This window comes from Gekko japonicus, unplaced genomic scaffold (genome assembly GCF_001447785.1).
Source record: "Gekko japonicus isolate JY-2015 unplaced genomic scaffold, Gekko_japonicus_V1.1 scaffold443, whole genome shotgun sequence".
NCBI classification, from domain to species: domain Eukaryota; kingdom Metazoa; phylum Chordata; class Lepidosauria; order Squamata; family Gekkonidae; genus Gekko; species Gekko japonicus.
The window spans coordinates 224,915-251,428 of NW_015172565.1; the positions used below are offsets into that span (position 1 = coordinate 224,915).

Genomic DNA, 26,514 nt, shown 5'->3' on the forward strand with positions numbered 1-26,514 from the left:
TAATGTAAGCAGTAGCCAAATCGCTCGCTAACAACTCTAATGCCAGTAGCTCACAAAGTAGAATTTTTTCTCACAAGACTCCACAGCTTAGAGGGAGCATTGGTAGGCAGGTAAAATAGTTCCATGTTCTAGTGAAGCGAATGGTACATTTCCACTCTAAATTCTGAGCATACTGTCCTAGTTAGAAAGTATATGGTCTGCATCCATGTAGACAGGCAAAATGCATTCTTTATGTGATATTTGCAGTCTTCTCTTATACCTTCAGGCTCATATTAGGCAGTGTTTCTTTAACTCATTTACAGTAAGTCTGCTGTTTTACAAATTCAGAATCAAAAGTGAGAAAGGTATTGGCCTAGCCCACTTTTCTGCTGTAATAGTTGTCTGTCTGCTGAGAAATTTATGCGCAGATGAATGTTTAGATTCCCCCCCCCCCCGCTACCTCCAGTCTGAATTGGTGTAGCCAAATCTACCATGTTGGATAGTGTTGCCAGCTGTGGGGTTGGGAAATTTTTGATGATTTGGGGATGGTGTTTGGGGTGGGGAGGAACCTCAGCAGGGTACAGTGCCACCCTCCAAGGTAGCCACTTTCTCCAGGGGAGCTGATCTCTGGAGATCAGTTGTCATTCTCAGAGATCTCTAGGCCCCACCTAGAGTTTGGTGATCCAGATGTTGAAACTCTACTACATCATTTCTCCTTCATTCTGCTACATGTATACCAGGCCAGATTGTGGGGTTATTATAGGCTTCCCAATGATGAAATGGCTAAGCTAAAATTCAGTTCTGGGCTTCCCACATAATGAATCCAGCATTTGGTTGGTTTCTGGAGCATTTACTGTGGCCACTGTTCTTTATTGGCTGAAAGACTCTTGTGGAGATTCAGGTCATACCTTCCTTCATATCTGTGTGGATTTTTTTTTTTAGCCAATTCTAATTTCATAAGCTCACCTCATCAATGGGATCTACTCACATTAAATAGAATTTGACCTCGGAGTCATTGTCCTTCTTCTGATTTGAACATGAGATGGGATGATGTTATGACACATTTTCTCGGGTGGAGTAGAAATGACAGAGAGGGAACACTGTATATATTGCACTGACTGGGAAAATTATGGGAGCTCTTACAGTGGGAAGGGCTTGAAAGCAAATTCTTCCTTTCCGCACTTGTCTGGTAGGGCTTCTAACTTTTTCATTCACAGTTGTATGACAGAAGAAATGGAAAAAATGTGATTCTTCCCATTACTGTAGCTCCATCCTGCTCCTTTTGTATTTCTGCTTGTCTTGCAGCTGTTAAAAGCTTACAGCCTTTTTTGAGGGTGGTAGAAGTGGAAACTCTGTGAGAAGATCAACCTTCTACTTTGAGAAATACTGATCTGGGTTTATCCAGCCTGTTTTAAAAGATTCTGTTGCTAATTCAACTTCTTGCCTTTAGATAAATTTATACAGACAGAAGAAAGTCACCAAGTTGCTTTTCTGAGGGAAGTCTTCTTGTAAATATACCCTCATATAGTCAAAATGCTGAAAATTAATTAAAACCCAAACGTCTTTCTTCCCTGGGTAAACTAGAAAGCTGCATTCACAAGGAAAATTGGCTATTGGAACAGAAGACATAATGTAGTAACTGAGTGTAGTGACTTTTTCCTGTCATGTATGATTGAATGAGTTCTGCAGATTTGGGGCAGGTTGATCTTTAGCATCCTCATCAAACAAAACACTTCAAGATTGCACTTCTTGAGTGGATCTAATAATGATGGACATTGAAATGCTGCTTGGCTGTGTGACTTTGATATGTCCTTAGCTGAATAAATACCAACAGTCTAATTACATGTGCTCTGCTCTGATAATATTTTGCAGAGAATTACATGTCTTCTGCTATGATAATATTTTGCAAAGAATTTTAGAACCCTCTCATGACTGCAAGATTACAAACAAATGTGGAATGCTGTGAATACCAGGTACCATCCTCCTCCAAGTAGCCTTCTTCCAGCCAATGGAAGAAGTCTCCTTAGATTGGGGGAATGCTTCAAACTTGAACCAAACGTAAAGGGGTATAAATATTTTAATATGTAAATAATGAACATTTGGTCAGTGGAGTGATAGGATGGGGTAGGATCACCCTAATTTATGGATCAAAAAGTATGCTAATATGTCAGTTATTTAGTGTTCAAAATCAGTTTTGTTTTTCATTTTTTTAATTAGTTCTCATGCAAATGAAATGGAGAACAAGCTGTTCTGGAAAGTCTACTATGAGCATTTGGAAAAAGCTGTGTTCTATGCTGGTAAGACATGCTTTGTTGAGGTTAATAATAGCAGCCAAGATCAAAGCTGCTTATAAAAACAGATCTAGGGGTTCTGATTAAGTTTTTGGAATTTTTCTCTTCCTTATCTAATCTCAGTGTTAGAACAGGAGGATTTGAGATCTCTCAGAATTGTTTGGGGCAAATATCGTGCTGGTTCTCGGTCAGAAGGCAAGATTCTTTGAGTTGATTTGGGCCATCGTCATGGTGTGTAGAGACCACATATAATGGGGTGTGTGATTATACCTTTCTATTTCTGTGCAAATGTTCCATCCATGGAGGGGCATTTCAGCAGGCCCAGTGAACAGAGGGGAAAGCAGTGGTATCGCTTCTTCTCCATTACATGATCGGAGGCTTGTTCAAGCTGGGTTGCTGTTCTTGCATAGACCTAGCCTCATTTCCTCATACCCTGACATGTATTGCAACCCCTTCCCCCAGCACATGGGGTCTTTCTGATGTTCCATCAAAATAATTACAAATGTTAACATGGCTGGGAAGAGGGAGGGGAAATTAATCTAAGTAAACGTCTGCCTGATTTGCAGTTTTGTTTTGACTGCTGAATCTGCTTTACAAGTTTTTAATGCAGAAATCTAGGCAGCCTGCCTGTTGGGAGATGTACAGTTGAGGCTCCAACTGAGGGCCATTTTTTCCCCAAGCAGTTCTTTCTGTCTTTGCAAAAAGCAGTTCTTTCTGCCTTTGCAAGTCCCTTAGGGTTTGGTTTTTTTAAGGCATCTTTTGCATTGTTAAGTGTCACCCAATCATCTTGCTGAAACTTTTTCTCAGTTCTTTTCTTCCCCTTTTCAAGTGGTGTAGCCTTTTGGAGGATCTCAGCAATGTCATACTAAAATGAAGCTCTAAAGTTGGTGACTTTTCAAAGGTCCTTTATTAGCTGTGTGGTAGTTGGGACACCAATGGAAATTTGTGGGATTCCTAAATTGAATATCTACCATTGTTCTGAGGAATGATGCAGAGCTACTGAAGAGCTTCTTTCATAATTGTTTGTAACATAAGAATAATATTTTGCTTTTCCATAGAAAAGGATTTACGCAGTGAACTAGAAGAACAACAGGAAAATGTTATGGATACTGAAAGAGAGAAAGTTCAAGAAGGTGATGTCAGTGTCCTCTATCTTGAGCAGCTGAAGTGTCAGGCATGGTGCAACGAGAGAATGGATCCTGCAAATTTTAGGTTCCTGCTTTGGAAAGCAATGTCAAAGTTTCCAGACAGAGTAGAGCCCAGATCAAGAGAACTTTCCCCACTTCTCTTAAGGTTTATTAAGTAAGTGATAATTCTGCCTGAGGATGAGTCACGGAAATGTAACTTATGAGCACTGCTTATAAACACTGTTGAAGGTATTTTATTGCTGCTTATGCAACTAAAGGATGGTTGAGGTCTCTGTGTAAAATGACAGGGAGCTACTGTAGAGACTTGAAAGGAGAGAAGGGACAAGGTAACCGTAGTAATATAGTTTTTGCTGAGGCACTTGAATTACTTTGGCGGGACAGTAAAAAGGAGCAAGGGTCCAGTAGCACCTTAAAGACTAACAAAAATTTGTAGCAGGATATGAACTTTTGTGAACCACTGCTCCTTCATAGTTGAGGGACAGAACAATCAGGAAGGTCAACTAGGAAGAGGTAGCAGTAATTTTAATCTTTTAATCAATCAATCAATCTCTCTCTCTCTCTCTCTCTCTCTCTCTCTCTCTCTCTCTCTCTCTCAGCAATGAATATTATCCTGCAGATTCACTAGTAGCTCCAGCACAAGACCTTATGAAAAAAGACAGTGGTGGTGGTGAGGGAGAAAAGGAATTGACTTCTGAAGAAATAAATCAAACAGTCATGGAAGAGGATGAGAAGGCTGATGAAGGGGAAAACAATCCAACCTCTGGGGAGCTCCTAATTGAAGGGATGCCAAAAAAGAAGACTAGAAGAGCTGCAGCAAAGTAAGGCCTGCGGGGGAGGAATACAAATGTTTCACAAATATTAAAAGTAACTGTTGACTGTTGTTTGGCTTCACTCTCATTCTGCCATGATGCCTTGGATGTAATGTTGATTTTGTTTCTTTTTTCCACTTCCTGCCATTCAGAAGATGGAATAGGATGTTTAAATCATGCACTGTGAATCGAACAGCAGGAGAAAGGGTGGGAAATCTTGGTTGATTCTGGTTGATCAGGAATGCAGTGCGCCAAGCCTGTTTTTTCTCTAATAGGACACTTAGGTCTAGGTTCCAGGGGCCCATGCATGAGAGCAAGGCATTTCCCGATCATGACAACACTTTGGCTTCAAAATGTCTCTTTTGCTCTCTTGGATTTTTTACATACTGGTAAAAGATTTACTAGCAAGATGTTAATGAATTCTTTAGTGAAGGCTTTTCTCTTGACCTTGGGGGGTCACAGTTTATCTGTCAGATTCATACCAATGTTGTTTTTTGTAGAGCATAAAATCCAAGTGAAAATATTTTGTACACCCAGCTGTGGCTTTCTACCAGGAGGACTGGTTATGACAGCAATGGTCAGCCCTGTATTCTTAAAGACTGCTCTCTGGATAAATGGTCCAGAGGTTGGACTAGGTTCTGAGTAGTCAAGGTCTATAAGAAAGTTGCCATCATCCTAGCAATAAAGGATTCACAGTTACGAAACACATGCAAGTATACCATTAAATTCAAACCATATTGAGCTGTGTTTTGAGCTGCCTATTGAATTCCAGATCCGTTTCAAGGTGCTGGTACTTACCTTTAAAGCCCTATATGGCCAGGGCCCAGCATACCTTCAAGACCGCCTCTCCCCATATGAGCCCCGGAGGACACAGGTCTATGAATCAACCTCTTCTAGCAGTCCCCAGCCCCAGGGACATCCAACCAGCCTCGACCAGGGCCAGGGCTTTTTCAGCCCTGGCCCCCACCTGGTAGAATGAGCTCCCATATGAGATAAAGACCCTGCGGGATCTATTACAGTTCCGCAGGGCCTGCAAGATGGAGCTCTTCCACCGGGCCTTTGGTTGAGGCGGCAGACATCCCTTTTCCCTCCTGGCTATCTCCCCTTCAGTGGCCTGGATCTTAACATCGGTACTGCTGAATTGACATCGGTGGCCTGGATCTTAATATCAGTATTGCCGAATTGACATCAGAACTAGCTTGTTTGTACAGTATTTTATGGTTTGACTGTTTTAATTGTTGTTTTAATTGTTGTTTTAATGGTATTGTATTCAGATTGTTGTGAACTGCCCTGAGCCCGTTCACGGGGAGGGAGGTATATAAATCAAATAAATAAAAGTGATATATAAATTTATTAAATAGATATGTAATTTAACACACAGTGATATTAGTCAAGGGAGCAAGATTGGATTCAGCAACTTCTTTCTGCAAAATGAGGTGCTTCACCATTGGAGGAAGTCTTCCTCAGCTCTTTTGGAACAAGGATCCTTGTTCTCTGTGCAGAAGACTCTCAAAATCTTATGGTGGGGTTGACCAAAGAACTACTGTACCTCTGGCCAAATTTCTGTTCTCTGTAGTGAAAATATGGGCTGAGTTAATGTCCTGTGTATCATCTACTCAGATTATAATCCATAAAATATTAATTATTTTTAAAATGAATGACGTATGCTGAGATTTTACATAGATACGTAGGTTTTTTTCTCCTTCTGAATGGCCCATGGGTCATAATAAAAAGTGAGCTAAACACAGAAGACTGCAGTTGCACTCTGTGCACACAGGGACGGTAGGAGGGGGAACATGAAGTAAAACAGCAAGCTATTTTTGTATCTGTTGCAGTCAGAGCTTTGTCCTTTATACCCAAATGCAGCCATGAGAGACAGCTGGCTCAGTTATGGAATGAACCAGATGATAAGCTGTGCCTCCTCGTTTTTCGACAAGCTCTGTCTGTCTTTATTGCTGGGAAAGCCTGTTACAGATTCTTACCTCATCCACCCCATTTCTTCCTTGTCGTGGACAGGCAACATGAACTGCCAAGTAAAACAACTTGGTCAGCAGCCCTCTGCAGTCTTTGCGTTTGAAGAAATCACTTTAATAAACTTGTTCCTCCCTGTTAAATTTGATCATTGCAGAATATCACAGAACAGGTATTTCCAGTAATATGTTTTGTTTTTCTTTTATTGTTTCAGACAGCTGAAGGTCCACTTGGAAGTATTTGCCAAATTTTCAAATCCACGTGCATTGTATCTAGAACCAAAGTTAAATGAAATATACAATCAGGTGAAATTTATGAGCACTCTTTGTATTTAGTTTTAGTGTGTGTTTTGCTTAAATCTCCATGAAAGGATAAAAACAAAGGGCATCAGCTTTGCTGGCCTGTCTCCTGACTCTCCCCCGAGCCAGGCAGATCAAAGAGGGGTTGGGTTCATTTGGGCCCAGTAAGAATGTTGCTTTGTTCAGAGTGAAATAAATGCCTATGGGAGAAAGCTTTCAGAGGATAATTGGTGATATTTGTGAGGGGGTCACTCTTAATATATAGCTATTTGGATGACTTGGGGAGAATATGTTTTTGGGTCTGAGAGGTTCATATCATTAGGACAATGATTCTGGGACAGATTGCGACTCTACAGTGGAGAGCATAATGCAACATCCTTGTTATGTCCAGTCATTGGCATCTCAAGTAACAAGAACTCAGGGAGCAGGGCTGCAATAGGCCATGGCCAGAGACCCTGAGATGCTATCGCTGCTTGTGGTTGTCACCACCTGGGATGGACATTAGGGAGCTAAATGGAGCAGAGATCACTACAGGGCATTCGTCTTGTCCACATGTATTAATGTAGTCCCAAGGGAGCAAATAATTCACAATCCCTACTCTCATGAGTAGTTTCTAACTGGAAAAGGGTTCTCTTTGGAATCCCATTCATATGTCTATTTTATTGTTTTCTATAGGAAAAGAAACCATGTTGTTTGTTTTAAGATGCTAAAAGTTATTTATTGAGTTGGAAACATATATACTTTCTTCTGACTTTTACTATATTGCTTTAGCTTCTGTCCCATCAAGACCAGAATGTGCAAAAAATAGCTCTTGACTGTATTATGACCTACAAGCATCCACACCTGCTGCCATATAGGTGAGAGTTCTCTATTCTGGCTTAGCTGCTCTGAATCTTATAGGAAAAATATTTTATGTACAAAAAGCCAAATGTAGATGCATGAGTGTATGTGCATTTTTGTTGTTGCTGTGCATTCTGTCTCTCTCCAGCAGACCAATGCATCATTTGTTTTTATTACTGACCTTGTCTTCTGTGGAAGAATTTTGCTCCTAAGGTATTGTATACTTACAGGGAGAACTTGCAGAGGTTACTGGAAGACAAGACCTTTAAGGAAGAAATAGTACACTTTAGCATTTCTGAAGAAAACACCATTATCAAAAAACAGCACCGACCTGAGCTGGTTCCTGTTTTAATGAGGTGGGCTACTTCTTAAGAACTATTTATTAATTTGAAATTAAATCCGTGCAGGCTGTAGCAGATCTTTTAAAAGGAAGTACAAAAAAGAAGTATGTGCCTGTTTCCAAAGAAGATGTTGAGTTTTCTGGAACTGCTTCCTAAATTTTGCCATGAGCATACTGTTGTTTTCCCTCCAGATAATACTCTTTTATTTACTGCTCTGTTAAAATATCAGAAGAATGTTCCTTTTTTCATTACATTTCTCTCACGAAATCTGGCCATATTTCTAATCAGGTGGCTAGCACCCCCTTGCTCCTGGGTAATGATCATCCAGATATATAAAAAGTAGTTTCTAGATGGTGAAATATTTTGTGATCTTTTAAAATTTTGAGTGGGCAGATAGGATTGCAGTGTTGACAATGTAGAAACATTAGTTAAATCTGTGTAGTTCTTCCTAAAGGAAGTAATCATACCCAACAAATCGGCCCAGCTGTATTCTGGTGGCTAGCTTCTGAAAAGCTGATGTAATAACTGTTTTTTGTTTGAAGGATTTTATATGGGCGAATGAGAAATAAAACTGGAAATAAAACACAAGGCAAATCAGGTGCAACAACCCGCATGGCTATTGTTTGGCGATTCCTCGCTGGTTCACTGCCTGAAGAAATAAGAATGTTCCTGGATCTGATTTTTGAGCCTGTGAAACACTTCAGCAATGGTATGCTCACAGTTATACTATGAGAACCACAAAAAACAAATTTTTGAGAGTAGGAACAGGTGGTTGTTGGTTTTAGAAGTACAATGTTAGGCGGTGCTTGCATAGGCTTCCTCAGGCAATTGATTCCTTTGCCCATCTGGTTTGAATTATTTCTTGAACGGGGACAGAGATTTATGGGGTCATGTATTGTAAGGAGAAAGTATTCTCTTAGAATACTAGAATTTAGGAGTGCCCAATGTAATTGTTGGGTGGCAGGTTGCAAATTTCTTCATATGACGCATGACTTATTATGGAAATCACTGCAACAAGATGTAGTGGCCACTAGCTTAGATAGTCTTAAAAGGGGATCAGACAAATTTATAGCATGGTTATATCACTGACTGTTAACTATAATGACTAAATGGAACCTCTGTGTTTAGAAGTAGTGTTCCTTTGAATACTAGTTTCTAGGGGACACCAATAGTGGAAGTCTGTGGGTCTCTGTTTGCTTATGGGCCTTCTGCATAGAAGTGAGTAGTCTAATACTGAGCCATGCTCGTGTCATCTTCTTAAGTCTGCATCCTGGGTTTTTAGACGCAGTAGCAGAAAAGAAAAATAATTCCTTACCTTTTGTGGCAACCTTGGAAATGTTTTGAAGGTCATTCCGTACTTGCTCTTAATTTTGTTTTCTTCTGAGCCAAGGGTTCCTGCAAATGGTCATTATAGAAGTCGCATTATAGAAGTGCACCCTGCATTGCTTTCTGTACTCTTCTGTGAATTTTGTCTTCAGGGTTTTTACATCTTCCTAAAATGTGGTGCCTAAAACTGAACGTAGTCTTGCAGCTGAAGCCCAGGAGTATTGATAAATTCTGTCTTTTGGGAGCAAGCCATATTCCTATAGTTGCACCTACGCAGGGGTCATTTCGTAGAAAAAGAGGTGCGGGAGCTCATTAGCATAACTTATTTGCATATGCCACACCCCTGACATCACCGGAAGTGTGTCAGAAGACAACACCCTCCACTCAGGCTCCAGTGGACTGTTTTGGATTGTTAGCTATTGGGGGTGGGGGGACACGCAGATCTGTCCTCCCAGAGGAGAGAGAGCTTGTATCTGAAGGCGGGCCGGGGGGGGGGGTTCTGACTGAGGCGGGCCGGGGGGGGCTTCTTGCTCTGACTGAGGGCTGCTGGGAGCAGGGGGCGGGGCTTGTTGCATGTGCCCGCCCCCTGGGCTCCTTATTGCCGGAGCTCAACTTACCTGGCTGCTTCTTGCTTGTCATGGCCCAGCTGAGGGCTGCTGGGAGCAGGGGGTGGGGCTTGTTGCATGTGCCCACCCCCTGGGATCCTTACTGCCGGAGCTCCACTCCTGTGCGCTCCCACAGGAAATGACCCCTGCACCTACGCAATATTGAACAGTACCTCCGGCCTCTGAATAGTAATTGCTGCATGACTATACTAGTCACCACGCATTATCTTCCTTTTTGTAGGATGCTGCCGTTCTGCAGTTCTTCAAACAGTGGAAGAACTGAACTTATCACGGGTCCTCCCTCTTGGCCGCCAGCATAGCCTTTTCAGCAGCCTGGATGTAGTTCTAAAAAACATGGGACATCTGATCAGCCAGTACCTGCCAGAGATTTTTCAGATTTTACTGTGCATGATGGCAACTGTGTCCCACATTCTTCAGCAAAGGGAAAAGGTGAGAAGCACTCTTCTGCAGATGCATTCTCCGCTTCTGGATCTTAAGTAATAAGGATGATGGTTGGTAAGCTGTAAAATCACAATCCGCACTAAGGAGCTGTATGCTGGCATGGGAATGCCAAGTTCCTAAAATATTGCACAGGGAGTGGAAATTAGAATCCTGTTTTGATAATTTAGCAATGTCTCTAGCCAGCAGTCTTTAAAGGAAACACTAGCTGCAAATGCGTGTCTTTAAATTTAGACTGTGTTTGTTCAGACTTGGAACAATTTGGCTGACTTCAGACTGGCAGTTTGAAGTGGGAGGGAGTTGTGGCAAAAAAGAGCTGGAACAAACTGTTCCGGGTTTTCCCGGTCACACTGCACCGACTGATGCAGGAACATACTGAGGAGGAGGCACAAGGGAGCATTCACACTGTTGGCCCGGAGGCGTGGCTGTAAGCGGCTTTTTCTGGTAATCCAGTTATGTGCGCTCATGCGCATAAGCGCATCCCTACCGGATCGCGGCTTTTTGTGTTCACACTTCCGGGAAGTGGGATGAACGTGGGATAATCGCGCTTTCCCGGGTTTGATACCACTTTCACCTGGTATCTTTTAAACTCGGGAGGGAAGCGTTACGAGACGGGTTGAATATGGCTGAGGAATGACGGACAGATGTGCCTGCGTGAAGGGCCCCTTTAATCCGTTAGTGGAACGTTTCTGAAACGTGCCTATATCGGGCGAAACTGCCAGTCTGAACTCGGCCTTTGGGTGTCAAATGCAAAACTTTTATTAAAATGTGTGTTTTACACACACACACTCTCACACTCTACAATTACATTTAACAGGCTAGCTAAAGTTCTGGTGGTGGTTGACTGAGCTCTTTTCCATACAGAAATGATTATTATTTTTAATTATTTTTAATTGCAACACCTAAACAAACAAAAATTAGAGAATATAACAACAACGGTGGCAAGTCCATTCTGAAATTAAATCTAGGGGTGGAATTAATCTTACATTTCATTGACACATAAGCTTCCTAATAATAGCAAGATGCTTTTTCATTTTTGCCATTAATTTATACAGCACTTGATCTGTGCTTAGTGCTTTACGATCCCCATTTTCAGCAGTCACTTATGATTTTTGTACTAACTGAACAGGACATACTCTGCTTTTCCCTGCTAGAATCGCCTCTGGCCATGGCCTCTCATGGTAGTGTCTTGCTCTAGTAGCCTGGAATAATGAACTAAACTGGCAAGTGAATTTAATGGTGTACGTTTAAGTGCTCATTTTCCATCAGTTATGTTAAATGTGTTCTGAAAACAGAAAGTAGCAAAATGCCCTTTGGCTTCATTAGCTGATTGTCTGCAATCTAGCGCTCTTCATTGCATGGACCTTAGTATGCTGTAGCAGCAGCCAGTATGTCTAAAATAAAGCAATTCCAGAAAAGCAGCCATGCGAGAACTGATTTGCATATCCATGTAATACAGAACTTGCAGACATTCAGATCTGGGGGAAAGCAGTTATTTGGAGAACAGCCCCTTTGTAAATGAAGTTATTCCGCAACACTGAGACAAGCAGCAGTAATTCAATAACTTCTGTCTCTAAAAAATTCATCCCAGTATTGTCATTTGTTAGACTTAATTTAACACTTCATTAGCTAGTGGGTGATAAGGGTCATGGAGGACTGTGAGAAAATTATTCATTATACTGGGCACTTTTCTCTATTAATTAGTCATTTATTGCAGACTAACACTTCCAGCAGTGTTAAATTTTTACTTTGTGTAATTTGAAACAGTGTTAACAGGCTGACTTTTTCTTGCTGTTATCACTTGGGGTTGAATCTTGTTTCCTGTGCACTCATTTTCCCAACAGGCATGTGTTTTTCTTTAATAATATGCAAATAGATCTTGACATTTTTATTTGCTGTGTCATTTTAGTGTTAATTTTAGTAGCAAATTATTTTAAGATCTGGCTGAAGTTTCAAAGCTCTTGCTAGGAGGTTGCCAGAAAGCCCTTTTCCACCTGTGGCAGAAAGTATCTTGGGGTGGGTTAGTTCCTCCCAGTCTGCTGCACAAGCAGGGCTTTGCCTTACAGTTTGTTTGCTTGTTTGGTGGTGGCAGATCCCCAGAGTATGCCCTGCCTGCTTTCCAGAAATAGCATTTCTTTCGGAGTTCTGTGCTCTTTTCGTTTATTGCCACTGCATGCATTGGATGTAACGTGCAAAATTTCCTTCCGATATGTGTCATCCCAAATATTTGCAATGGTTGTGCATCCTTGGTAGTGGCAGCACTAGCATGCAGATTCTACATACAATTGAAAGCACATACTTCCTAAACTAGTGTTTCCGCTTATTGGCCCTTCTACAAGAATGTAAAAACTGAAGTGAATGCCTGCCCTGCAGTGCTTTGCTATTCTTAAACACACACCAACAGGATTCATCTTGATTTATTTTACAGATTCAGCTGAAGTTCATTAACCCACTGAAAAATTTAAGGAGGCTTGGAGTCAAACTTATAGCAGACTTTCTCTCTGACTTTGAAACGTACAACTTCAGTGAGGAGGAAATTGATGCAGTCTTTCATGCAGTGGTGTGGCCCCAGGTAAGGGCTGTTTGAACCCTCTTGCTTCAGGACGTGTGTCTCAGTGTTTCAAATAGAGCTGTGGCTCAGTGGTGGGGCATCTGCTTTGCATGCCGAAGGTCCCAGACTCAGTTTTCAGCATCTACAGTTAAAAGGGTGAGGTAGTAGGTAGGTGACATAAAAAAATCTCTACCTGAGAGCCTCTGCCAATAAAAGCAGACAATACTCTGAAGGACCAATGATTTGACTTGAACACAGCTTCATGTGTTCATTGGTATCCAGCATTTAGACAGTGGCATTCATTGGGTTGAAAGTGGTATTTGTGGGAAGTCAGAGAATGCTAGAACATATGATTTTATCATGTGTTCATGAGGCTGAAACATGCAAACTTGACCCTGATATAGTTTAAAAGACTGGTTTTATATTTGTACCTGAGAAATGTAAAAACAATGGAGTTCATTTTTGGTAGTTGGGGTGTATATATTCCTGTGTCAACTACAGTTGCCCAGTCCTTTAGTGGCAGCCACTTCCCCCTCATTTGTCTGTCCTCTTCTCATTATGACACATCAGTGCACATACATGCCATGGCAAGTGGACTGACTGATGAGTCCATAGAACAGATCTGACTTTTGCCACAGGAAGCCCTTCCTGCCATGGAAGTCTTAACATGAAGATTTTGAGCTGGCTGTACATCGATAGATGGTGGCTAAACCTCACAAAAACCTGCAGCATAAAAAGAAGTATGGACTATTTCTCTTTTTAAAAATAATGCTGGAAAGAGGTCTCCAATACCAAAATGTAACAGTAAACTGAAGCTGTGCTTCTTCCTAGTTAACCGGGCTTCTCCTCTGCTGTTTGGACATGGTCCCTTGAAATTGGTGGGAGGTTCCATTTTGCTGTGTTGTAGAGCAGCCCTGACTGGTGACATTTGTATTTCCACTGACCAGTAGTAGATCTGTTTTCAATATAAGTAGAGGCAGAAGTGAATTACATTCCACAAGCAAGTAATTATTGTTTGGTTTGTACTAATGCCTCTTGCTTTGTAAATATCCATACCAAGGTAGTCTCACTATTTTGCCCTGATTTGATCTTTCTTTGTTTTGTTTTCTCAGATAACTAGACTGGCCTCTGAAAGCCAATATTCTCCTACATTTTTACTCAAAATCATTCAGATCTGGAGCAGAAATCCAAGGTACATTCTTCATTTCTTAGTTGAATGTATAATTTGACTACACAATTGCTCAAAAGTGTACATTTATATATGTACATTGATCTTGAAATCCACATATAGCCACAGTGCCTTGTGTGTTTCAGCTTAACCATGTGCATAGTTCTTAGCAGTAACTTGTAAATGGGTCAGTAATAAGTACATTAGTGTTAATGTTAACGGTGAGCTAAAGCATGTGTGTTGCAATCTGTTTTGCCCCCCTTCCCAACAAATGATCCATCCCTCCCATTTTGATAGGGTTGCCAGGTCTGACTCAGAGAATATCTGGGGTCTTTGGGGGTGGATCCAGGAGACTTTGGAAGTGGAGCCAGGAGCCAGGATGTGACATCACTTTTGTGATTTCACATCCTGTGATGCCACTTCCTGGTCAAAGGTCAAGTGATGTCACTTCCCATGCTCCACCCCTTCCATTGATGTCACAGCAGTACTGCCTGGGCCTGGGCCTGTCAGGGCCGGGGGGGGGGGGGGGAGAATGGGCAACAACTCCAGGAGAGAGCCCCAGCCCACTCGCAACCTTACCTTCCCAGCAAGGGGGTACTGCTGCTGGGACTCCTGTCTTGACTGTGGGCTTGACTCCAAAGGACTGCAGTGCTGGCAGCGCGGCTGCTCACACGCAGCCTGACTTTAAGGCTCAGAGGAATACAAGCGACGCTGACAGCAAGAAGCAGCAGATGCCCAGCACCACCATACCACCTGACCTGACCAAGTGGCAAGTGAGGGCTGCTGGGTGCTGGGGGTGCCCTTAGGAGGCTAATGAGAGGGGTGGGGGTCGTGGAGCAGCCCGAGCCCAGCACCCACTCCTCGAAGCTGGCAGAGACCTGTGTGCCAGTGTGTGTGCTGGAATGGCGCTGGCGGCAGGGGAAATCATCGTGCACACTAATGCACACCATAGAGGGAACTGGGCTCTAACGAGCCTCCAGCTGTGACACTCTAGCCCTTGTCTTTAGCTTCTATAGCCATAGAGACTTGGAGGACTAAAATTCTAGGGCATCACATTTCTGGCCACCATTTTGTCTCCCAGGGCCTGATTCCAAAAAAGCGGGTATGGGGATCACAAATTGGGGGTTCCCATGTCGCCAGGGGGGGGGCTTTGCAACCCTACATTTTGGTAATGTTTTTAACTGAATGGAGTGAAAATGCAAGTCCATGAATTATAGTAGTTAAATAATAAAGGGGGCACTAGAATAATTCGAGAATAACTTCCTCTCCTGATCCCTCTGTGGTAAATAAATAAATAAATAAAATTACAGCAAGGACCTTTACAAGGGTATTTCTTGATTTAAAGTGTAGTCAGCAGGTCAGGAATTTCTTCAACTTTTGGAGAATAGCACCATGTCAGAATTTTGTGCCCCTGGTGGCTGAACACCTTAGAAGGGTGTTCCTTGGCCAGTGAGGTTTGATGTTTTCAAAGCAGCCTGTGAGAGTTTGAGGGAGATGCCTTGGCCCACCTTCTAAGGGGGCAGTGAGAGACCCCTAACTCTTGTCCAGGTCCTTTCTTATAATGTTCAGGGAAGAACAAACTGAAATGGATCCACCTCTGTGCAAAGATATGAAGCCTGTCCATATCCTTATGCAATCTATTGTATAATTAAATATACCTTGTAAAAGGTAAACATATCTTTTTTCACTGCTACAAGGTACGGTGGTAACTACTAGCTTTACACAGATCAGACAGATTCATGGAGAATAAATATTGTCATCAACCACAATAGTTGAGAGACTGTGAATAGGAAAGCAATTGTCTGCTAAAGTTTACTTCCATGAATGTCTGTCATTTCCCCCCCACTTTGTAAAGTATGGGTTTTGGGGAGAGGCAGAAAGTCATGTGCAATCTCCCTGTCTTGTTGGCTCAAAATACAATAAGTACAATTCTGCTCATAAGACCTTTCTCCACAGCATAGTGTAAGACTGGTTAGATACGTGAGGTGGAAAATATGCCGATCTTAGTCAGTGCTTCTATTTTTGACTGATTGGAGTCCATTGCTGGATTTTATTACTAAAATACCTGGAAACCAATGGTATTTTGTTAAGGGACATGCAAGTGCTCACATACTTCCCATCACTGAATGCATTCCTTCATGGTTGAGATTTTAAAAGATGCAATTTCTCTGAACAGAAACAACCAGTTATGATTGGTTTACTACTGTACTTACAAAGATTTTTTGTGGATGATTGGAAATAATCTATCTTGTTCTTCAACAGGAATTTTTCAATGGTAAATTATTTTTATCCTTCATTTGTGCTTAATTGCTGGTAAGTTCTTCCCTGATGGTTGCCTTTCCTTCAGGTACTTCCCTTTGCTGGCCAAGCAGAAACCTGGACATCCAGAATGTGATATATTATCCAACGTGTTCGCTCTGCTCTCGGCCAAAAGCCTGTGTGAGGCAACTGCTGGGGTTGTGATGGATGTGGCTGACAGCCTTCTCAACACTCCTGACTTTGAGCCTAGTGATCATTTGTGCAGCTTGACTGTGACTGACACTGTCTTTGTAGAAGTGGATGAAATGTCTGGAGGTAGGAATGTGCAGGAGTCTGACTCTTGCGGGCGGACATTTTAAGATTGTGGGTGGGACAAGGGTGGTCATGGGGCCGGAACTGTGGACTGTTGTATGCCTGGAAGTGTTCCCAGCATAGCATATTTATCAGCTTGTACGTCATGTCAACTTCCAAATTATAATTACATAGGTTAGTTTGTAAAAATTAAGGAATCATTTCAGAAAAAAAAAGGTGATAAGCAAATCTTGTGGATTGATTAGATGCTGTTGTCAGCTGTGTTTGTTTCTTGTACTACAGTCTTTCTCAACAGCTCTGATTAGTCCTATCAGTGAAAACTTCTGGAGCTTCTTAGGAAATGTCACTATTCCTATCCTATATTTTCATAGCGTACACCCAGGGCTGTAGAGTTCCTGGAAGGATCTCTTTTAACAAACTGTCACCAGCTTCAGCACAAACGATAACTCTTGTGTAGTGATACAAAATACAGCGTTCATCATCCTGTAAGACTTCCTGACAAGATAAGCTGGGAACCTCTAGCTAGCATCGAGATACTAAGCCAGGAGATCACATAAGACTTCAACATCAAATATAATATGACACAAATGAACATGCGGGAGGTCTTATTTCAACTCAGACCATTGGTCTGTTGAGCTCAGTATTGCCTGTTCTGATCAGCAGAATAAGGTTTTTCACAATACTTGCTACCTCAGATCCTTTAAGTGGAAATGCCAGGGACTGAACTTGGAACTTCCTCTATGCACAGCATGTGCCGTACCTCTGAGCCAAAACTGGAATATAAATTCAGGCACACATTCCACCACCTTTAGGACACCATCTTGCTTGTCAAGGAATTCAGAGTGTCCTTGAATAAGCTGTAGTGTAGACGTGTTTTTAAAATGAACATAAGAGGGGTTTTTTTTGGTCACACCACTTTTGTAGCTGGAAATATATATGGTTCGTTGGGATATAGAGCACCGTTAGCTGAAACTAACGTAACCCTAGATAGCCCAGGCTAGCCTGATCTTGTCAGATCCGGGAAGCTAAGCAAGGTTGGCCCTGATTAGCACTAGGATGAGAGACCACCAAGAAAGTCCAGGGTTGCTACGTAGAGGCAGGCAACAGCAGACCACCTCTGAGCATCTCGTGCCTTGGAAGCTCTTAGATGGATTGCTGTGAGTCAGCTGCGGCTTGACACCACTTTCTACCACCACTCTATTGCTGCACCAGTGATTGGGCATTATTTGTCATTTTTCTGCTTAGAGGACAGTGTTGCCCTTTCACATTCCTTTCTGTTCAGAGAAAAATGTTGATAACCTCTCTGTTTCAGACCTTCCAAGTGTGGGTACAAAGCTAGTTCTCCCTCATGTCTCTGCAATTCTCCAGTATCTGAGCAAAACGGTGATGAATACGGACAAGATGAAGAAGAAAAAGTACAGAGCCCAAGTCAGCAGAGAACTCAACATTCTTTCCAGGTAAGTGAGTTCCTTAGCGTTCCTAAGAGTGCAGCTTTATAAAAGGGCCTTTAATGCTGTGCTTGAACTGTCTGCCAAGGATTGTTGGGAAGCTGAATCTGCCAGTGATGCAAGTCGTGTTTGCCTGTTTCTTGATGGGCATGGCCCCCTGGATACTATGAGGATGGTTCTGACCCCCACAAATGGAATGGCACATGATTTGTGACTAAGCCGCCCTGTTTCTCTCCAGGGCACTCTAGGCTTTATCCAGTGCCTTTCCTGAAGGTCCTCAGGAGTGGCTTTCAGTGGGACAGGAGGCTGAAGCTAAAAGGAGTGAAGTACCAACAATTCCTTCCATGAACTCTACTCCTCTCACCATTGTATGGATCCAAGCTGTTGTCTTTTGGGCTTCTGGCTTGGGCCCACGTAGCTGAGACAGCCTTCTCACCTGCCCTACCCCCGCCATGAAATCTAGTCACTTTGTATGTGTGGTAGTGTCACATTTCCTTAGGCCTGTATTTTTTCAGTGCTCTCTTGAATGAAAGGGTATGTGAGGCAGCATTATGCATTTAACCTATGCCTGGCTTCTTGTGAGCTCTTTGATTACTGAAGTTGAGGTGATCCTCAACAGTAACACACATACACAGGTAAGCTGGTGCTCTGACTGGATTGTTCTTTCCTTCATATTCCATTTCTTCCATGTAAAGACAGTAGTTTGGATCCATATGTCAGCATCCACTGATTTCCTCGTTCCTCTGCAGACATGCCCTCCCGGTCATTCCTCCGGTTTCCCTGTCCCCTAGGAGCAGCATTTTGCAGAGATCACTGGGCTGCAGTGGGAGGCGGGAAGCAGTGCATGTAGGAAGTTACATCCTGCCTCTGTATTTCCGAACTGACCAATCATTAACCAAGAATAATTTGTTGATAATATCAGCATCCAGTGTTGCTTCTGCTATCTGTTCTTAGTGGCTGCTTCTCAGAGCCGGGATTACTTTAGTTAAGAAAGTTGTTCAAGTCTTATGTTTAAAACCAATCCAGAACATAGACTTCTGCACTGGCCCTTAGAGAATAGGAGTAAATAATGATTTACTGTTGTAGCAATCAAACAACTGATCCATTGCACTTCTTTTGCTACTGTTATTACTACATTCTTGTGTCTTTTGTAAAAAAAGCATCAATACAATGTGCACTTTATGAAAATATTCACTTAGAACATCAGCTTGTAATCTAGATAGTAAATTCACTATCTGCTGGTAGCGGGTAGGTCAGTACAAGAATAATATCCTTGCTTCTGTTTCCTCTAGAATCAGCAAGTTTATAAAGGACAAGAGTCAGAGTGGCATCCTGATTAGCCTCCTCCTTCCTTTTCTTCACCAGACTAACATTTTGCAGGTAGGTTTTGGTTTGTTTCTGTGGATATGGGATTGGTTTCCTGATGAAACTATCACAGTCTGCAGTGAAGTGGTAACCATTCTGGCCAGTGTTCTTAAATCTGTGTTTTTGGTATTGCTAAAGTAGAGCTAGTGTAGTATGATGATTAAGAGCACAAGCTAGTAACTGGGAAGTCAGATCTCAACACACCCCTGAACTTGGTGCGTGAACTTTGTAAGCTGCTGTTCCTCAGCATGAACACCTCCCCCATCATTGCAGTAGTTCCTTTACAGTGCTGTTGTAAGTGTTATTGAAGCTTCATTTAAGCATGACACTGGCTGAGGCAAAGGCAACAAGGCTGGCTCTACTCATTTTGCTGCCCCCAGGACCCTCTTTCAATGCTACCACCACCACAGCTCTGTGTGTGTGTGTGTGTGTGTGTGTGTGTGTGTGACTGAATCTTGTTGGAGCTTCCAAGTTGTGTCCTTGGGTTAAAATTGCCTAGACTGTTAGGGAAGGACAAAAAAGTGTCATGGGCAAACCCTGCCATTCTTTCTTTGCTTTGGAATAAGAATGAAATGTAATTTGCCCCTTCATTCTTAGAAATTCACATTCCACTGTTTCTGTAAGCTGGCATAAAAAGGAATGCCACAGAAAAATACAAAATCTGTTTGAAAGTGAGGATTTTTTTAAAAAGTAACAATACAAAAAGAGAAATAGATTTAAGGTGGGCAGATGGTCATGTGTTTCTGAAGGAAAGCTCCCCCATCCTCTTTGATTTCCTGCCAATAAGATCCATTGGCTAGAGCATTCGCAAATGCCTAATAAACAGCCTGTTGAGAACTAGAGCATTGGTTTGTCTGCAGACTGAGATATTAATCTTATTTAAGAAGATTGTGCAAGTGTGAGGTCCTTTGAGAGCCAGTTTGGTGTAGTGGTTTGATTCCTCACTCCTCCACTTGCACCTGGCTGGATGACCTTGGGCAAGCCGTAGCTCTAATAAGAGCTGTTCTTGAAAAAGAGCAGTTTCTGTCAAGAGCTCTCTCAGCCCCACCTACCTCACAGGGTGTCTGTTGTGGGGAGGGGAAGGGAAAGGAGTTTGTAAGCCGCTCTGAGACACCTTTGCGTAGTGAAGGGCGGGGTATAAATCCTATCTCTACTTCTTCTTCTCTTTTTAACTGGAGGATTAGTGAAGCATTTTCCAAAGCTATTTGTCTTATTGATGTGTTCTTTTGTTTGTAGAACAGTGTGATAAACATCTTCTGGCAGTTAACAGTCCACAGACAACTGAATGTTAATATCTAGTTAACTTACCAAGTTGTTTTGAGGGTATTGATAGTGGAAGCAAGCAAGGAGGAGTGCTGTAATTCCCACTCCTGATTTCTCGCTTGGTATCTGATATACATATTTTATATCAAAAGGCTCATCCAGGACTGCATGAAGGCCCTTCTCACAACATTAGCACCACAACTTAACTGTTTCTTTCAGGATACAGAGACTGACATCTTGGAAACAGTACGGAATCTGCTGAAGCACTGTTTGAACCCAGCAGACTTTCTCAAACCTCTGGCAAAACTGTTTTCCGTTGTTCAGCACAAATTGTCTCGTCAGACACTCTGCACAGTTTTCCAGGTATGTGTATAACCTACATTTATAGTTTCCATTAATGATAGGTCTCCCCTCTCTCCCCGCTGGCTCAGTTCAAGCAATTCTGGGTGGTCCCAAAGTGAATTGGGGCTCAAAATAACTTGTTTATGTTCTGGTCCTATTTCTAGCTACAGACCAGTGACAAAGGAGCACAGCAGGGCCTACAGGCCTCTCCAGCCCTCATGTTCTCCCTCATGAATCTGCCCCTTCCTTTTTCATCCCTCTTCCCATTCCCATGTTGGAGCTGGTGAGGGTGGGGTTTTCAGATTCGTCCCCCCCCCCCCCCCCAGGGATACCAGACATCATGGGAAATAAAGTTTTCATAGCAGATAGTGAGGCGTTCCAAAGAGATGTCACCAAAACTGATGCCTGAGCAACAAAACAGTAGATGACATTAAGTGGAGCATAGCCGTGACAAAAGAATGATGTGTTCACCTTTCACAAAACATGGGCATTTATGGTTGCTCCATGACCAAAAAGTGTACTGTAAAGTTGGAGAATATACAAAAAAAAGAGCAACCAAAAATGATCGGGTAGATGTAGCCTCTTATGAAGAAAATGTAAAAAACGAACAAACTGAATCTTAGGGAAAAGATTATTCAGGAGGGTTAGGTTAATATTTCTCTCAAAATATTTTAACATCCTGCATGTGATTTTTATTTAGTATAGGAAGGAGATATTTAGATTTGCTACTTTTAAATAACCAGTTGTAGAAACTGGTTCCATTGGTCACTCAGCCGTGCCATTTTTCCTAGATGGTTGTTTCTTCCATGAAGGGTATACAGTTTGTACATCCCATCAAGTGCAGAGATTGCACAAGTTTCTATTTGGCCACAGTGTTTATTCCTCATATTTGTTCTGTCTGTGTTTCTTGCTACTCATATGTGATTATCCAGGAAGAGACTTGTACATACAGTAGATGTCATTTTAAGTTTGTTAAATATATCTCTAACGAAAGACATTTCCCCCATTTTTTAAAGACTCTATCAGATTTGGAGAGTGATTTAAAATACATTACAGACACCATTCAGGTATGTGCTATTTTCCCTGACATTTATGTACCATTTTTTATTTTGTAACTTTTTGGTTTAGATTTTCTTAGTAGTTCTTTTGTCTATCTTATTAGTTGAATGCTTTTGATCCACGACATTTGGATGATATTGACTTCGATATCCGTCTGTCAGCATTTCAAGCTGTTGCTTCTCATATCAAGGAAATGAGAACCGTGGATGTCCGCTACCTGATTCCAGTTATGCATAACTGTTTCTACACGATACAGGTGAGCAATACCTGCATGGAAGCAAAATCTACCCTTGCTTTTTTGATGATGCTTTTTAGAACCTGTTCTGATTTTTCAGCTTCTGTATCATTTTAGGAGCAATGAGATATTTATTTGCATGCAGTCCCTGCGTTATCAGAGTTAGCACACTGGGAAAGATCCCTGTCTGTGGCCTTGGAGAACCCCTGTTAGTCATAGGCAGCGTTGGCCTATAAGGACTCTATATAAGGCAGCTTTATATGCTCCAACTTTTTCTCCCAGAATTTTCTATTCATCTTATTATGCATCCTGGACAAAAGAGCCATAAACCTATCCTAGGTGTATGAATCTGAGCTTCCATTTTGTACCAAGCTAGCATTTAGCTTGTCGCTTACTAGGGATTCCCTCTGAGCCATGGCTTGAAGTTTCTCGCAGTTGGGAGCCAGGGAGTAGCTCCAGTTATCAGCGGCAGTCACACACGCTAAATAATCCACTTTCAGTGCACTTTCCAACTGGATTTTTACTGTGTGAGCAGGCAAAATCCAGTTGGAAAGTGTGTTGAAAGTGGATTATTTAGTGTGTGTGACCACAGCCATCCTGTGGCTATTGATCCAAACAAACAAGCCATAATGTACAGCACTCTGTAGGTGAATGGGAGCTGTAGCAACCACTGCACAGTTCTATTCTGTGTGCCTGCTAGCAAAGCAATCCTGAAGATTAATGTTAAATACTAAAGTCTGGCTACAAGTTTCCTTTCCAGCATGTATCCTCAAGGACTCCTGTAACTTTATAGCAACAAAGAAGAATTTCCATTGTTTATTTTTTCCTTCCCCTAATAGTCAAAAGACCCCCTGTGGAAAATGCACTAAGCTTCTGCTTACATATGGCATAGCAAGTCATTGTTTGTTCATCCTGGGCAGCCACACTGCTTGTTGCCTTATCTCCTTCCTTCCTCCCCGTGTAGTGCATTTCTGAAGACTTCCTGATTTCAGAAGTCTTGAATCAAACTCCAGGTTGCCTGCCATGACATCTCATTTCCCAGTTTGTGGGGCAGAAACAAATCCCAGTTAGGCTAGGCACCTGGATTTGAGGTGGCCCAGCAACTTGGACTTTGGTTCAAGGCTTCTGGGACTGGGCATTTTCCCTCCTCATGTAAGGGAAGTAAGGAGGGAGCGTGCACACACTGCTAACAAGCCAGGTTTGTGCCCACCACAAAAACACACACAGATTTGTTGGAGAGATTAGAATGTAGCTGTTGTAAGTGAGGTTTGGCTTAGACTCTGGTTTCTCCTTGGGAAGGAAAGGGAAGATGGAAAAAGATGCACAGTAATGTTGTGGGTGACGAACATTGACTTCGGATATGATCCCCATTACAATTGTTTCAAGCTGTCTGGGAGCTGGTTTGGGATTACTTAGTAACTATATTCACGCCACGATGGGTATTCTGAATATTATTTTTTATCCCTGTTGCTGTTCCTGGTGTCATAATACCTGTATTTCTTCAGTTAGGGGAGATGTCTCTGAGTGACAGTGCCATCCTCTGCTTGAATGGTATTATCAGCTTGTTCACTGAAACGGACCACAAGGAAGAGGAATTCAAGGAAGTAATCCAGTGCACTCTTCTGGAAGCTTTGAGAAAAGGGCTGAAGAGCAAGACTGAGGTAAATAGCCCAGCTCTATGTGACTGTCTGTCGCTGAAGGTGGGGTGACTTTCATTCAAGAAGATTGCTTGTGTACTACACAGTGGGGTTTACTCCTGAGTAAACAGTCACTGCATGCTGGAAAGAGTCATTGCTTTCCGCATTCCAGCTCCTTTGCACCTGAAAGTATCTAGCTCTTTCAAAGAGTGTCCCATCACTTCTGAAGGTGGTGACAGGAAAAAGAGTGTCCATGTACAGTAGATCTCGAATGGCTAGAACAGTGGCTTGGATCTCATAGAGTGAGAGGGGAGTCCCACACACGCTTGCTGTACTTAGCATATATGAGCCGTAGAACATCCAGGAACGTTCATTCTGGATTGGGTACATGAAGCCTACACATGTACAGCTTGTGTGTGCATAGGTGCATGCTGCATATAGCAAATGCATGTGGGAGAAGGTGAGGCCAGGGTGCTTGCTCCTGCTTCCTTTCCACATGCATTGGTTCATCACACCACCAGCAGCGTGTTCAGATCTCAGCCTTGTATTGTTATTTCTCCTCAATGCTTGGCTTCTTTCCCCTATTTCTTGCAGAGTATTCAGCAGGATTACACATCATTGCTCTCCTCCTTGATTCGAGCATTCCCCAAACACCCAGAATTTCAGGACTTGGTCCAGCTGACTGACTACCATGATCCAGAGATGGACTTCTTTGAAAATATGAAGCATATTCAGGTAAAAGGCAGTGCCCTTCCATACTTAGTGTTCAGTTACCTCCTTTAGTTTTGATGATAGTGGAAAGGCAATATTTTTTATCATGTACATATATGAAGTTCCTTTCCTTTTGCCTTTTGTAACCTTAGAAGCTCATTGATTCACAAATCTTGAGCAGCAGAAAACTCATATTTCTTATTTTTTAGATGCAAGGGCTAAAAGGACTGGGACAAGTTTTGCAATCGCTAGAGTGATCTTGGGATCCTTATCACCGAGCAAAAGAGCCAGGGTTTCTGGAGTATAAGGGGATGATTGGTTGAATAAAGGTTTAATATAGTAATCCCTCATACTCTCAAAAAAATCTACATTCCAGCAGGGCGTGAAAGGGTGTATCAAATCCTTTTAAGGCCACAAGGGTAAATTCTGTCAGTGTAGGGCCTATTCAGAAATCTTCCTTGCAAAACCGTTGTAGGTATAATGTTCAGTCTTGCAAACAAAAAAGCTCTGCAGTAACATGGGATGATAAAATAGTACATAAAGGGGGGAATATGAAGGTCCAAAATCTCTACCTTGTACAACAGATCTTACTATAAATTTTACTTATGGTGCCCAACACTCACCAGAACCATGTTCACAGGTCCCATGGAAAAGAATACAAGCAGCACATACCCACTCCCACATCTTTGGACAGGTTCTGTGGGATTTTTCAGAAGTTCTTCTCAGTAAATTGTACCCAGTGCTTTGTGAGTGGAAATCAGTGCAAATACTATCTTGTTCTTGACAAGAAGACATTCACGATTGTTGATCATTACTAGCCCTCTCTGTGTTGCATAAAAGGATGTGTTGTCATTTAAAATATTACGGTTCATGCTGAAGAGACTCCTAATGCTGCTTTCAAAAAGCAGTGACTCGACATTTTATGTAATCTGTGTCTGACTGATCCTCTTATTCAAACCGTCCAGTTTGAAGAATAGAGCCTGGATTGAGTGAGATACATTGCCCACCAGTACTCAAGGGGGAAGGACACCCCATTTCCCCCTTCACTGCTAGTTCTTTAGCCCCCCCCCCTTTGGAATGCATACATGATGCATGTCCCATTCCAAGCCTTCCCTGCCACTGCTGGCTAGCTGATTGGGGATCTGAGCTTAAGGTCAGAAAGTATGTTGCTTTCCTGTCCAGGCCCCTCATCAGCCCAGGAGTGGCAGTGGCTTGCAGCCATGCTGCCACTGGAAACCCTTTTGTGCCTGGCCCCATTGTATGGTTTTTTTGATCCATAATTTGAGACCAAGTTCAAAATATGATGGATACTGGTAGTAAAAACGTGATTATTTATTTATTTATTGTTTCGACTTTTACCCCACCCTCCCTGCCAAAGCAGGCTCAGGGCAGCTCACATTATGTTTGTTTCAGCCATTTAATAGTTGACTAAATGTTTAATGGAATGCTTTTGTGTCTCAGTTCCACAGAAGAGCACGAGCCTTGAAGAAACTGGCTAAGCAAATAACCGAAGGGAAAATTATCCTGTCCTCCAAATCTCTTCAAAACTACATTATGCCTTATGCAACAACTACCATTTTTGATGAGAAGATGCTGAAGGTGAGATTTTTTTAATATAATGGGGGAAAGCTAATTTGGCCTTAGAGACCCAATTCTGCCAAAAACATAGGTGATTTTTATGTAACAGGAGATCTTAACCTACTTAAAGGGAAAAACTGGACACTGGCATGTATTTCAGATTAATTCTTATGATATCTTTAGTACATTCAGTATCTCTTAGAATTGGATTGTTTACATTAAGCCCTTTTCCTACAAGGAAATTTCTAGCTTGTGAAGTAGTGTTAAATATGACTTACTTTGAACTGCCTTTTTAATGAGGTTTGAATGGTGCATAACCTGTTTTGGGAAGTGAACTTGGCAGTATTGCCTGTTTAATTCCATAATGCATGAAATAACTTCAGAATCCAAATATGAAACAAAGAAAAGCTCTTGAGTACTGGCCAGGCATGTTGCTCATATGTGATATCTGGAATGTGAAACGGTGTTAGGCTGGGTGGATTTTTAGCATCAACTTTACACATTTTAGCATTTAGCAT

The 26,514-nt window shown here is 42.1% G+C and overlaps 1 protein-coding gene across 1 annotated transcript in view; it reads left to right on the plus strand.

Annotated features, from left to right (window-relative positions):
- The window catches only part of UTP20 (UTP20 small subunit processome component), an 82,442-nt gene that overhangs the window by 25,798 nt on the left and 30,130 nt on the right, over nt 1-26,514 (plus strand). Inside the window, exons 20-38 of the mRNA XM_015421304.1 lie at nt 2,197-2,276; nt 3,329-3,572; nt 4,015-4,236; nt 6,413-6,503; nt 7,269-7,354; nt 7,568-7,693; nt 8,221-8,387; nt 9,851-10,059; nt 12,497-12,640; nt 13,732-13,811; nt 16,135-16,361; nt 17,671-17,815; nt 19,099-19,186; nt 20,654-20,797; nt 21,793-21,843; nt 21,939-22,091; nt 23,576-23,731; nt 24,302-24,442; nt 25,880-26,017. Coding sequence (XP_015276790.1) covers nt 2,197-2,276; nt 3,329-3,572; nt 4,015-4,236; nt 6,413-6,503; nt 7,269-7,354; nt 7,568-7,693; nt 8,221-8,387; nt 9,851-10,059; nt 12,497-12,640; nt 13,732-13,811; nt 16,135-16,361; nt 17,671-17,815; nt 19,099-19,186; nt 20,654-20,797; nt 21,793-21,843; nt 21,939-22,091; nt 23,576-23,731; nt 24,302-24,442; nt 25,880-26,017 — 2,692 coding nt within the window. The remainder of the gene's footprint in view (nt 1-2,196; nt 2,277-3,328; nt 3,573-4,014; nt 4,237-6,412; nt 6,504-7,268; nt 7,355-7,567; nt 7,694-8,220; nt 8,388-9,850; nt 10,060-12,496; nt 12,641-13,731; nt 13,812-16,134; nt 16,362-17,670; nt 17,816-19,098; nt 19,187-20,653; nt 20,798-21,792; nt 21,844-21,938; nt 22,092-23,575; nt 23,732-24,301; nt 24,443-25,879; nt 26,018-26,514) is intronic.